The sequence below is a fragment of the Chamaea fasciata genome, unplaced genomic scaffold (assembly GCF_029207755.1).
Source record: "Chamaea fasciata isolate MVZ Bird 193981 ecotype frontalis unplaced genomic scaffold, bChaFas1.0.hap1 SCAF_6, whole genome shotgun sequence".
Classification (NCBI taxonomy): Eukaryota; Metazoa; Chordata; class Aves; order Passeriformes; family Sylviidae; genus Chamaea; species Chamaea fasciata.
In genome coordinates, this window is record NW_027094091.1 from 25,838,127 (window position 1) to 25,852,704 (window position 14,578).

The 14,578-nt window shown below is 36.5% G+C and overlaps 1 protein-coding gene across 9 annotated transcripts in view; it reads right to left on the bottom strand.

The window, feature by feature from the left end:
• FRYL (FRY like transcription coactivator) overlaps positions 1-14,578 on the bottom strand; it is a 162,217-nt gene that overhangs the window by 49,710 nt on the left and 97,929 nt on the right. For all 9 annotated transcript variants that reach the window (XM_066185715.1, XM_066185716.1, XM_066185719.1 and 6 more), the window contains 15 exons: positions 14,281-14,466; positions 14,105-14,191; positions 13,091-13,359; positions 12,475-12,670; positions 11,405-11,529; positions 9,143-9,200; positions 7,665-7,756; positions 6,412-6,584; positions 5,794-5,954; positions 5,164-5,274; positions 4,118-4,272; positions 3,771-3,870; positions 2,536-2,704; positions 1,484-1,743; positions 158-298 (listed from right to left, as the gene is read on the bottom strand). In XM_066185715.1, coding sequence (XP_066041812.1) covers positions 158-298; positions 1,484-1,743; positions 2,536-2,704; positions 3,771-3,870; positions 4,118-4,272; positions 5,164-5,274; positions 5,794-5,954; positions 6,412-6,584; positions 7,665-7,756; positions 9,143-9,200; positions 11,405-11,529; positions 12,475-12,670; positions 13,091-13,359; positions 14,105-14,191; positions 14,281-14,466 — 2,283 coding nt within the window. The remainder of the gene's footprint in view (positions 1-157; positions 299-1,483; positions 1,744-2,535; positions 2,705-3,770; positions 3,871-4,117; positions 4,273-5,163; positions 5,275-5,793; positions 5,955-6,411; positions 6,585-7,664; positions 7,757-9,142; positions 9,201-11,404; positions 11,530-12,474; positions 12,671-13,090; positions 13,360-14,104; positions 14,192-14,280; positions 14,467-14,578) is intronic.

A 14,578-nucleotide genomic window follows, 5' to 3' on the forward strand; every position in this document is an offset into this window, starting at 1 on the left:
TGATTTGTTCATAGCATTAGTGGTCATAAAATACAGGGTGGAGATTTTGATACTATAAATCCTACCTCACATTTTCGTTTGGTGATCCTTGCTGCTAGACATACTTCTAATTTTTAAAATATCGATAAGCACCAATAAGAGATCGTCACATACTCACATAAGGCAAAAGGCTGGGTTCACTGTTCACTCCACAAATACTGATCAAGAAGTGCAAAATTATTTTCAGATTCTTTGGCCAGCTGTCTGCCAAAGTAGTCCAGACATTTTCTATCTCTGACCAAGCCACTTCATCACCATACTAGAAAACAAAATAAATGCATGTCCTGAAAAGTTCATCAGAAGACATTGTACTCAGAAGTGATCCGCACTGATCAAGTGAAATGGGCTCTAGAAAAAAGTCATAAATCTTGTAGGAAACTGTTGCACTTTTATGTTCTGGAAAGAAGCTTTCACATGTATTTTTAAATATATATTCTGGAAATAGCTCTTTTCTTTTATAGCCATAAATGTATAAAAATATATCCAAAGATATGTGTACGTCCTATATATTTCATTGATATATAATACATTAGACTGAGGAAGCTGGGCCTTTTTAGTCTAGAGAGGACTGAGGGAGGAGTGTCTCATTAATGCATGTTAATAACCGAAAGGCCAAAAGGATGGTGCCAGAGTCTTTTTAGTGGTGCCCAGCGACAGGATGAGGAGCAATGGGCATACACTAAAGCACAAGAACTTCCACCTCAACATGAAGAATTTCTTCCCACTGAGGGTGGCAAAAAACTGGAACAGGATGCTGAGGGAGGACATGAAGCCTCCTTCTCTGGAGACCAAAAACCCACCTAGACAAGTTCCTGTGTTACATGCTCAGGGTGACCCTGCCTTGGCAGGGCTGCTGGTCCGGATGATCTCCAGAGTTCCCTTTCAACTCTAACAATTCTGTGAAATTTAATGGAGAAGCAGTCTGCCAGTTGCTGACAGTACTGAATAAATCTCCATGGACCAGAAACTGACAAGAGCTTTTAATTGATAGTTCAAAACATGACCTCTCATCAGTAGGATTCTCACATAACAAGAACTGTCAGAAGCATTGAATGTGAGCAATACTTCTCTGTTGTAACTACCTATGATAGAAGAAAGAGAGTCAATCAGCCTCTGGTAGCAAGACAGACTCCAAAACTCCACTTTGAGATCACAGGTATATAGGCATTTTGGTATTCTCTATCCAGCTAAATATCTATATTGCAAAACATTAGTTATATACTGTTACTATACATAACAATTGCTGTAACATTTATGTTACATATTACATATTTCCTGGAATACCTCAAAAATATAGGGTATAGCTTGGGTATACAAAGCACCTTCACAAATATGAACAGTAACTCTTGAAAGCTTGGTGACATAGTATCTGAACAGTGTTTTCTTGCATCCTAAACAGAACAACCCACTGAAACAAGGTGAGTACCTAAGGAATTAATTTTACCTTTGCAGTCATGTACATCAGATTGTTCAGAACCATAGCTGTAGCCTGTGGTGATCCCCAGCCTTCTCCTCGTAGCCATCGTCTACTGTTCACCATCATTTCTCTGTCTTTCAAAGAATCTTCTTCATCTTCATCTTGCCGACGAATGGTTGGCAAAGGTTTCAAGTCTACCAACTCAATATTGTTCATCCACGGCAGCAGATAATGCAGCATCACCTGTCTCCCAGCTGGGTGAGCTGTTTGGATTCTCTGACTTACTTCTGCCATACAAAAATTAGGTACATACATGAATTTCAAATCAATAATGAGAAGTGCCTTGGTGATAACAACCATGAGCCCAGCACACCATACTGATATAATGTAAGGCTGATACAAAATGCAATTTTTTTGTTTAGCTGGCTAGTGCCATTTCGTAATGATAAAGTCCACAGTCTTCAGCAGAGTTAACTGAAGACACTGCTGACAAACAGTATGTTGAAGAAATCGCATTAGTATGCATATATGTGTGTGTGTGTGTGTGTGTGTGTGTGTGTGTGTATGTGTACATATATTCCTCTAATTGAAGAAGGGAACTGAAAAACCTATGACATAAAAAAATATACCAAGTTTGGCAAAAAATGCTCAAAAATTTTTCTTCCTTTGATTAGTCCTAGTAGGTAATTTTTTAAATTTATGTACAAGGTTATTATTCAGCAATTGTTTTAAAATGCTACAGAATAACGTACTTAACCAATCTACAGTAAATAAAACACTAGAGAGAAAATGAAAGAATGATTTTAAAAAACAATTGCAAATTATTTCTGTAATGTGATTTTTCATGGTTATTAGAAAGTCAGTAAGAATATTTTTGATTCATGTTCTTTCACTGAATATATTTCAAACACAAGTGAACAAAACTTGCCACTTAGGCTTTTTTGTCTCTATTCAGTATGATGATGATGTTGTCTGATTTTAGTGAACTACATATAAATCAGTTATTGAAAAATAAGAATGACACATTTTGTACAATGCTTTTGACTTGATGAAGTTTTTTGCTTGTTTTAAAATCATACCTGAGAAGATAGCAAGTGTCAGTTCAGGATAAGTCCTTGCTAATTCTTCTGACAGTTGATAATACGACATAGAATACAAATGTGGTAAAGGAGAAGGCTGTCCCAAAACCCCATCCATCCGCTGAACTTCCAGTTTGTGAGCGTAACGGAACATCTTAGGTTCCAAAATCTACAACAGTAATGTACAGAATTTGAAGCTATGTATAGAGCTACTGTAGAAATTTTTATATAAAAATCACTTCTTAAGTTCGTGCATCTACTGTCACTTAATGTCTCTTATCTATGCAGATCTCCATACACCTACAGCATTTGCTAACACTGTGGAAAACTAATAGAAGACCAGCTAAGATATATTCCACTTGATGAGTTTTCAGCAATAAAGTTCCAAAATTTGCTTTCACAAAATACCATCTTAAATACAAATTTATCTATAATGAAATGCAAATACTATTTAATATTTGCATTTCCAAACAATATCAATTTTTGCTCATCTATGAGACACGGATAGGAGCAACACAATCTTTGATGTGGTAGAGATGCAGCAGGAGACTAAAGCACCCTGATACTTTAAAAATGAATTTGGGGTGATCTTAAAAAGTAGTGTCCACTTGAGAAGAACGATGGGGATGATTTATCAATAAGGGTATGACTTCAGTGAAGACTTCACTGTTGAATTTAGCTGACAACAAAAACCTTTGAATAAAATTCCAAGACTTAAGGTCTGAGCTACTATCAGCATAGATTTTTAAACACTAATGCTGCCTTAAGCTCACCCCTAAATGACCTCAGATAGGAATATACAAAAGTAAATTAAATGGCTAACAAGATTTTCACTCATCTCTCCACATGGACAGATGAAAAAATGTTCAGTAATAGCACAAAAATTAGAAAACTGACTGCTATCCCAGCAGACAGTGAAGGCTTGGGAAGCAATTTGCTTCTCCCTGAGGAGCTTTTGGACAAATGGAACTACATATCACTCTGTTACAGGGCCAAATCAACCTGGTTTAGGTTGTTTCTTGAAAAAGCAGGTATTATGAAAATACAGGTCTTGAGTGCATAGAAACAGACTTTCAGGAAAGTTTCAGGTAAGGATCTGGTTTAACTATGTACTAAAATAGAGAAGAAAAAAAACCCATTGTATTTCATTACTGAAAAAACCCAGATTTTTTTTAATATATAGGACAATTCTTACTTTAAAAGAAATAAATAATAATCAGAATTAGCTTACAAACCTGCAATAGTTGCATAGCAACTTCGTAGATAGCCCTAGTAGAATCAGCTGCTTTAAATAGTATCAGATTCAGGAGGGTCACTGTATCACACTGGTAATCCCTAGGAAAAAAATGGCAAATACAAAAAAAAGTAAAATTACATTTGTTTTCAAAGATTTGTATTTATTTAAGTTTATTTTACAAGGATATGATAGAGGACAGAAGAACGTTTTGAGAAGTTTCTCTAGTTACACACACACACACAAACAGCGGTGATCTTTTCTCTCTACGGAAGCAAAAAAAAGAGTTCTACATGAAAGTACACTCTGAAAATGGAAGTTTTAAAGGTTTGAAAAATGCTGTAGTACCTGTTTTGGAACACACTGGCTATGGCTTTAAAGCAGCCAGCTGCTACCCGCTTGGAACCTGTGTAACATCGGTCAACGGCCCAGTACATGAGGTTACTCTGGTCAGGATTGAGTTCCAAGAGCAGCATGACTGCCTCGCAGCCTAGCTGGTGAACCTAGGGAAGAGTAAATATATATTTAAAAATAGAGAAAAAAAGACCAACTTACAAAATGGCATAAAATAGGAAAAGAAATATTTAAGAAACCTGAAACCATTGGGAACATAAAATCTGTTCCATCCAAAACCAATGACACCATAGCCTAAAGCAAAAACAGGTAATTCTATCACACTGTTTACTGTTCAACTTGCACACAGCCATAAATTATTGATACAAATACCTAGAGCTCCACTGACATTTTTTCCCTTCAGTTCGAAGGCTAGTTTGAGCTATTTACCATTTTTACATTTTGCACTGAAACACTGCTCTGAAAGCACTAGATACAGAGAAGCACTTAAACACATCCAGGAATTTCAGTGCGATACAAGGGATAGATCTGCATGAAGACTTGCACCTTCCATGGAATCAAAGCAGCCCACAGGAACTATATTTTTATGCAGTCCTAGCATTACAGGGCAATAGAGATCCTACCTTTGAAGCTTGCCTTACTATTTAGATGAAAAGCTTCAGCTTACTAACTCCGAAAGACCCTAAGGGGCTCCACAGTCTTACAAGAGTTCACGTTCAAAATCTCATCTCCTTTAAATTTGTGGAACACCTGACTTATTACTACAACTTAGCATGGATGATCAGTTAATAGAGAATATACAGTGCTTCTTCACCTCTTGTCCTTTCCTCTTCCATTCTCTTTCTCTGCTCTTAGACTGTGATTAGGGACCACCTTCCTCAGCAGGGTGAATACACATGAAGGACAGTGCAAAACCCTGTGCTACTAAAACAGCTTTGAACTTAAGTAGAGCATTTAGGCAGATCTGTCTGCAAACTCACTAAAACATGTGTTTGAAGGCACTAATAGTTGCAAAGTGATGTTGACATTGCCTGTGTTACCTTTTTATCTTGAGAATCCAGAATATTATCCAGCCATTTGTATAAATAGCCATCAGATGAAAGCCCAACATTGTCTGCAACAGGGCCACAACAAAGTACCGCAGACATAGCCTTTGGAAAGCAATTGAAAAACACATTTTAATAACTCAGATACAGGAAGTTGCTCTTACTCAGTCCATTAAAATATCAGGTAACTAAATTCTAACATGTTAAGAGAGGAAGACCCAGGGTAATAAAAAAAGTTTAACAACTTATTCAAGAAATTATTAAAGCCTGTTTTTCTCAACTTCCAAATACAATGAAGGGTCAATGCTAAAATGCTGATTTATTGAAGAGTTAATACACCAGTTTCATTGCTAATGTGCATTTAGATGAAAGCCTTTACCTTAAGTAAATAAGAACTAAAGTCACAGGAGGTGTACATTCAGTGGTAATTGTAAGAAATTTCTATAGCAAGTGCAATAATTACAGTATGGGAAAAGCTGAACTGTCATAAATACACAAGTAAGCAGAACGAATAAAAAGACACTAAAACATGGATATGAAAACCACACCTAAAAAGCCCAACCGTGAAATTTGCATCATGTTGACATAACAATCTATTTACACAATTCAAAAGTGTTAAAATACCTTTAATGCACAGTATTGGTGTCTGTTTATTCGCATGTTTCTATCACTGTATCTGTCCAGGGGAGTAAACATGATACTAAAAGGACCTGCCCAATGACTGAACAGCATAAATAGACTGTGGCGTAGACTCTGCTGAGGAAAGACACTTCTTCTCTGGTGTACTGTAAGAAAAGCCCACAGTTATACACACTCTTGTAATTCTTTAATATAAAGCATGTAACACAAACAGACCCAAACTATGAATACAAAAGGAAAAAGACCCAAACTGTGAATACAAAAGGGTCCATGTAAAGACCCACTATTATTTTAACACCATAATGCCTGGATGTAAGTTTACTATAGTCCTGTTTAATGCCAGTAGTGTACAAGAATAAGCTATTTATTAGTCCACAGAACTCAAATACATAGACAATCAACAATCAACAAGTACCAATAATCTCTCTTAACCCTCATACTGCTAAAGTTATACTCAAACTGATGTCATAAATTATTTTTATAAAAGTATTCTGAAAGCAGATAAAAAGTGCTTTTTTGTTTAGTTTCTGTTTGGTTGGTTTTGTTTGTTTTAAAATGTACTGCATACTAAATACAGTAATCAGAAGTTACATTTTTACATACCTGGAACATTTTGTATGATATTTGCCACTAAGGCACTAAAATGGCATCGGATATCTTTCAATGTATCAGAATCCTTCTCATTTTCTGCTTCTAGGAGTTGTCTTGTTAGATCAACATACTCAAGTAAAGTGTTGTTGAGGGAATGTGTTTCATTATCAAGGCCACCACTTGCACTGAACAAATAAATAAATTTAGAAAATCAAAGAGAACGGTAATTACATACAATGTTTAAAAATTATTCTTATTTTTTTAATCTTTAAAAATCCCTACACCCTTATCACTGCAAATACTTAATTCAAAGTAATTTCTTCATCCAGCTTCTACTTCAGTATTAAAATAAAACACTCCAGTGAAAGCAAACTAAGAATCAAACCTAATTAACTGAAGTCACTCATTCTTCCACAGAACCAGTTCCTATATCAGGGACAAGTGTTAAAAATAATAATTAAAATCCCCAAACACAAAGTACCTTACCCCTCCCCTAATGAGAACCTTAAAAGATAAGGGAAAGTATGATTTTAATAGTAGTCTAAAATATCAGCATGCTGATAGACATTTCAGCAATGCTTCTGAGGTAACATTCTGAAATAATACTTGAAGATTGATAATTTCACATGGGTTATATTGTTAAGGCTGACAAACAGATGTCCAAGTATCATTGTTGAACAGAGTGGGAGGAGGGGGATAACCATCTCCTCGCCTACTTGCTCTTACACAATTCCACATGCATAGGAAAAAATTTCGTAGGGACTTTTGTAAAACATATGCCAAAACTGCTTCTTTCAAAGTGTCCCTACACAAGTAGGGTAAACTGAGGAAAAACTCTCAATAACCAAGTAAACATTCTCCATCCTTCAAAAGTCCAACATTAATGAGCAGTAGCCTTCTCTGCATAGGATGTGCTGACTAGCACCAGCACTCCAGGTAAGGAAGAAGTCCCTGAATTACCACAGAATAGTTACGATTTGCACAACTGGTGCGATGTTTGAGCACACACAAACAAGAGTGACCATGATATACTGCCTGTTCAAAGTAATGTCCTGGGGAATAGTAACATTTTAAATAAAACATAGAACACAGTGACAAAGAACACGGGAGCGAGATGGATTAGAAAGCCAGCAAAATTCTGAGTTTTATAAACCCACGTCTATTTATTAAGTGGTATACTGAAACTCACTAATGAATTTTGCATGCTCGTTATACTGTCACAAGTATATCAGTGATCGACAACTTCTCATCCACGCTGCCCCTACCTGTGACTAATGACACCAGCATCTGCCAACAGTTCAAATATTCGTACTAGTTGAACTCGTAAAATGTCTCGACGCCTGCGCCGTTTCATGTTCTGTCCATCAGAGGAAACACAAAATTAAATGAAGCAGAGGAAAAACTAAGTAGAAAACCAGGGTAGAACATAAAAGCGTTATTATATCTGTACTACATCTGGCATCTGTTATCAGAGGTGTCAACCATTCAAGGTAAGTTACCAAAATTATTAAAAAGTTTAGTAAACCAGATAATGAACAAATGTCTTCCCTGCTGCAGCTCTGAGATATACCAGCTTTGCTATTACATGTATTATCCAGATCATGGTTGTTACCAGTCCTTGTCACTAACTGCAACATATAAAACAATGAAGTGCAAAAGGCAGTCTTCCTACATATTTTGAGAGAGGTGATGCTGTGTCTCTGCTCCAGTGTCGTGAGACCCCTCCTGGAGTACTGCTTTCTGGGGTCCAGAAGCACAGGAAGGACATGGGCATATTGGAGTGGGTCCAGAAGAGGGCTGCAAAAATGATCAAGAGGGCTGGAGCACCTCTCCTGTGAAGAGAAGCTGCAAGAGCTAGGGCCATTCAGCCTGGAGAAGAGAAGGGTCCAGGGAGACTTCATTGTGACCTTTCAGTGCTTAAAAGGGGCTTGCAAGAACGATGGGGACAAACATTTTAGCAGGGCCTGTTGTGATACAAGGGGCAATGGTTTTAAACTAAAAGCGGGTAGATTCAGACTAAATAGAAAAAAGACACTTTTTACGATGAAGGTGGTGAAACTCTGGAACAGGTTGCCCACAGAGGTGAGAGATGCCCCATCAGTGGAAACATTCAAGGTCAGGGCTGATGGGGCTCTGAGAAACCTGATGTAGCTAAAGATGCTCCTGCTCATTTCAGGGTGGGTGGACTAGGTGACCTTTAAAGGTCCCTTACAACCCAAAGTATTCTACGATTCTCCAATTTGTATGCAAGCCTGACACAACACACTACAGTACAGTACAGTAAAATTTTGAAACAGAAGTGCTGTTCTTTTCCATCATTTTCACTAGAACGGTCAGGCGAGTTTACAACCTTTTTCACTAAAAACCACCGCCACCACACTCTAATGAAGTTGGCAGACAGTGAAACTCAATTCTATGTCATAGGTACCACTAACTGTGGGATTGTCACTCATGATATAACAAAGTAACAACTGTGTAAAACTATGATTAGGTTAAAGAAATTAAAAAAATGTGGAAAAGGTTACATTATTTTTTCATCATTTGAAACAAAATCTCTTATACAGGAATAACAAAGCTCAGAGAAGACTTCTTCTAATGTAAACACAATTATTTTAGAAAGCAACATTTCACCTGTTACATTGACTCTTTTTACATGCACAAATTAAAGAAAAATAACTAACGCTTCCTCTTTGTGAAAAGGCAGTTAAAACGGTACTGAGTATAATGCAAATTATTTAATTACCTCTGGCCTTCTTTCAAGTGCTTCCTTAATTATAGGATGTAATTCTTCTATTAGTTCCCTGAATTAAAATAATTAAAAGGATAAAAACAAACATTAAATTAACTTCTCAACTGAAAGACGTTTCTCATGAACTAGTGTTACAAGACAAGTTAAAACACCCTCAGGTTTTCCTTTTTTACCTATAGCTTTTAAAAGAGACGTTTCCTAGAAAGTTATTTGCCTAATTTAAAGCAGATTATTAAATAATTGTCTAAACAATTATCCCTAAATTTGCATTCTCCAAGTATTATGGCTTATTTCTATCACAGATGATTTTTATTTATTTCCATATTAAGGAGCTTTAACAAGGCCATACAGTGCAAACAGGTATCATTTGGGGGGGGGGGGGAAAGATGTTGGCAGCTTATCATACAACGCCCTTTCAGCTGTTATGATGCATTCAGCTGTTAATATTGTTTCTTTAAGTCCAGTAACAAGACACTGACATAAGTCAGACCAATCTGTTTGAAAACTGAAACAGTTTTTGACTCTGTGTTTACATTCCCCATTTATTCCGAAGCTCCATAGTCCTTATTACTACTCGGTTCCTTCTGCCATACTAAGATTCTCCTATGACTTCAAAAAGGAGGCAGGGAAAGGAGATCAGTAGTATGGAAGTATTCAGACAAAGTACTAATGTAAAAATACATTTGGTTTACTTTCATGTTTCTTAATATAGTAACTACTGCCTGCAGATTTGTTGGAGTGGACACATTCTTCTACTTCCTATGGTGCTGCAACTGAGATATATCAAAAGCATAAACCACTTCAAGTTTTCATGGTAAATTACTGACTCCTCTGATGCCTCATGCAAAGTTTCTCCTTCAGAGAATTGGTCTAGGTGATTGGAATGCTGCACAAACTTTAGTGGTGTACTCATTTACAACAAAATTAAGCATGTAAGCATTAAGACACTGCTCTATATTTTCTTTCAAACATAGAAAACACAGAAAATAATTTGGAAGCAACTTTTTTGTGCTAAAATACAGTAAAAGATCAGCTTACAACGGAGATCAAGAGATACCTAGAAGAGTTCATACGATCGGTTACACAAAACAAAAATACTATTCCAAGAAATTTACGTGGATTGCCCATATATATAATCTATAATGGAAAAAGTTCCTGAGTAAACATAACAAGTGGGGAGGAACAGTGCCTAAAACCACAAAAGCTGAACACCAAATCAGTACAGAGCAGCAATGGTGAAGGGTGGGTTACAGCTAGCATCTGGTGTGAGTACATGCACTGGACAGAGAAAAAAGCTGGTCATAGAAAAAAAAAACATTCTGAATATAGACATCATAAAACTGATGAGGATCAGATCTTTTTTTTTTTTTTTTTTAACTTGATGGATGAGTTGTTTCTAATTCAGAAATCGAGGATTTGTGGTAAAATTATCTCTGCATTTTCTAGCTTTTTCTAGACTTAAGAGCTGTTAAGCAGCTCTTTGGGATCATGGCACAAAGTCTTGCTATATTCCTGGTAGCAAATAAAGTCAGGTATTATATAAAATTATAAGATTATCAAGGGATAAAAACCAGAACACAACAATTAGTTTCAATATTGGCTTTTTATCTGTGATAATACGGGACACAAGTGACTGGAGAGAAGCATCATCTTTTTCAAAACAAACAGTATTAGCAATCCCTGGTTCCTTCTGCAGAAGCAGAGTTGGTTGCTTTATAACAACTTTATAACTCTCATAATAAGAGATTGGCTGCTGTCAGAGAACATCTGATGGCCTTCCCAGGAGGTTTTCTTGCCCTCAGATGTTTTCTCTCTTCACTTACCCTCATAAAGAGCAATTGGCAATACCAATAAATAGAGTTTACCACCTCCTACAAACTTGATTCTAATTAACATTTCAAATGTTATTAGTTCATATAATCTGTTCTTTCAGATAAGGAAAGCTTTTAATACAATAGGCTGTTTATTCTTTCTACTAACTTATTTGTCTTTATGCAGGCATGACCTATACATAAAATTCTTACAATCTCTAACCATCTCTATCATGACTCCAAATGCTAGAAAAGACAATGAAAATCAGTTGTCGCAGCTTTTTAAAAATTCTTAAAAAAAAAAAAGAAAAAAAAGAGGGAAAAAAAAGAAAAAAAAAAAGAAAAAAAAAAAAGAAAAGAAAAAAAAAAAAAAAAGAAAAAATGAGCTCCAATTCCCCAGCTTTGTAACAAACCAGCATAGAAACAGGTGATACACAACAGTTACCTAAAAGCTCCTGGGTTGGTCCTGCCAAGTCCCAGGACAAGAGATTCTGTAATTTCCATGCTCTCAGAGCGCATCATTGGAACTATGTGCTTAAACAGGGAGGAAGGGGATGGAATGCCAATAATCTAAAAAGAAAACCAGAATAAAACACAATGAAGAGTTACCACAAGGTGGTGACATGAAAACATCTACTGTAATTTCAGTCTTCTCACACTGGACCAGTGACTCAAAATCATAAAAGTGAAATTTATCTTTGACAAGGAAAAGATTTTCTGAAATGGTAAAGTAGTATTAACTATTTCTTGCATTACTGAATTTTCATAGTCAGATGACAATGAATTACACAACATGATACACAGATGCTTTGCATGTTAATGGATCTGCCTTCCCTGGGGAAGAAGTAGATTTCTGGTGTCTCCTCCTTACACTCCCAAGTGGTTCTCAAAGAGAACAAAGCTTTCAGTCTACAGCTTCTCAGACTTAGGGAAAGTATCTTGGTAACAAGTAAGTGGAACAGGCTGCTTCTGACAAAAATCTGCTGCATAGTCCATGAATTTTCTTTGTGTCTACTGGACCTTTTACAGGAAGCCGAAAAGGAGATGAACAAAAAGAAGTAAAGAGGGAAAACACCATAATCTGCAGATGATATGAAGCAAGGCAGACAGAAAAGTATCTGCGATTGGGAAAATGTAACAAGATACATCATGCCTGAATTGGTCCCTGTTTCAGTTATGGAACTGAGAGGCTATTTGCTCAGAACTACAGAAGTCTAATGACAGCAAAACCACCCCTTTTACAGCGAAGTATTTCCTTATTACTGCTAGATAAGACTTTGTGACTGGGTAAATGTTTTCATTACGTGACTAGATTTGCTTTAAAAACACACGAAGCACAGATTGGGTAAAGTGAACTAGAACAATATTTTTTAAAAATGAAAAACAAATGTGTCCTAAAAATATTTTCAGACAAATGATACCAGTTTCTTGTCACGATAGTTATTATAACACCTCTGGTGTTTCTATTTCCAATAAGATGTAGACTAATTTACAGTAAGCATTAGCAGAACCTACTCTTGAATCAATGCTATAACCACTGTCTGGGGTAGACGCCAGCGTCTCAGGAGGGGAACATCTCACAGAGCCTGTGGAAGTGGAGGAGTTTGAAGAAGATGCTGCACTGCAGCAAAGAATCAGGTAGTTTCTCCAGAGCCCAATATAGGAGTCACTGCTTGTAGTAGTATTTACTTTCTTTGCATTGATAGGGCTGCTATTAAAAAAGAGAAAGAGAAGTGCTCAGTACAGTAAACAAAGCTTACCACATTTTACTTTAGTTTTCTACTGAATTTATTTTTCATTTATGCATATGCCATTGCTTTGTAAACTGTTAACATAGTAAGTTCTGAATAAGTTATTCAGAGCAGACTTGCACTTCAATAATGCATGCTTTTATATTCAAATCTGCTGAACAACAATATGGCCAAAGGCATTAATTAATTAATGTTTACCACAGAGGATATTTTATGCAGATAAATCTACTTTATTTCCATTACATAAAGCTGATTTAAATCCACAGATAATATCAAGAATTTATGTTACCTCACTGAAACAATAATGACACTACAATGATGATAAATCTTGAAAGAATACTCAATATAATATCCTGTATTTACTTTAGAAATCAACATACTTGATATCCACTTGTGGAGACAGCAGTTGAAGTCTTGTATAAGCAAACGTCCAAGCATAGCTTACAGCCGTTGGGCAGTGTTTTGGAAGATTTTCCTGCTTCATGAAACTTGAGAGGCTTATAATCCACGGATCTTGGCCTTGAGTCACATGTGCAAATATCCAAATATGTGAGGGACTGACCACATCAAACTGGTGGCTGATTGGGGAGGAATTCCAGTCAGCCAGCGTTTGTAAATCTATTGAACTGGGGCAGTACAATAAAGTAGTCTGTGTGCACAGAAAAGACAATGAGACAATATTTAATATCCATGTATTTTAGGCAACAATCTCTTTTGTTATATATCTAATAATGGATCAATGTCAAAATCATAACTGGAACAGATAAAAACATAATTTATGGGGCTTTTTGCAGAAGTTCTTAATGTGAACAGCTATAGAAACACGTTGTCTGTGAACAAAGTGGTATTAGGAAATAGACCCTTTCATGCATAATGATTTAATTCTTCCAAAAGATTTGCATTCTAAAAGCCTTACAACTGAATTCCAACTTGTCTCCTAATCCTAAAATCAGAAGTTTCCTTGATACTTTGGAGTTTATGATAAATACATAAGTATGGAAGTCGGCTGTTATTCCCTAACAGCTGTTACAGCTTCCATAATGGATAAAGGGCACATTGACTGTTATTACTCTATATTACTGCAGAAAAAAACAGTGCCCTTTGCTTTTAAGAAATTGCAGTCTGTGAGCAAGATGAGAAAAAACAGATAAAGACACAGCTCTTAGTGTTTATAGGGTGGTGATAACAACACACTATCAGTCAGAAAGTTCACAGTGGTGGTGTCAGCCTCACAACATTCCTCAGATTTTTGCCTTTTTGTTTGTGGTGATGAATTGCTGATAAAATTAGCATGAACATGGTGACACTATCATTTGAAATATATGCTATTTATTTGGGATAGCTTTGCAGAATTACCCCATCTTACAAACAACTTTACATAAAAACTGTCCTACCTGGTCAGCCCCCGTGAGATGTATGAAACTCTCCAGGATAGTAGCACTTAGTCTGTCCATTACATCTATAGCCAACTCATCATCACTCTACAAAACACAAAGTGTACCCAGCTCAAAAAATGTCAAAATAAAAGCATTTTCACCAGGCAGCCTAGGAATGGGTCATCAACTCTTACCTTTGAAATTTCTAGAAGCGTGAACAAGGCCCTTATTTCTCTGAGAACGCTGACAGCCAATCGCCTGGTGGCAGGCCTTGTGCTGCAAAGGATGACCAAAGCAAAGCCTTCCACCACATGAAACACACTGGAATAAAGGGTCCTCTCCAGGGGAAGGGTATGGGCAGCCCCATTGGATACACCGCGCTAAGAAAAACATCACAGAAGTTAGAAAAAATGAACACAACTAAGATACAGTTCCATACAACTAAGATACAGTTCCATTATTGGCGATGGCAGGTTTAATCATAAAATATTT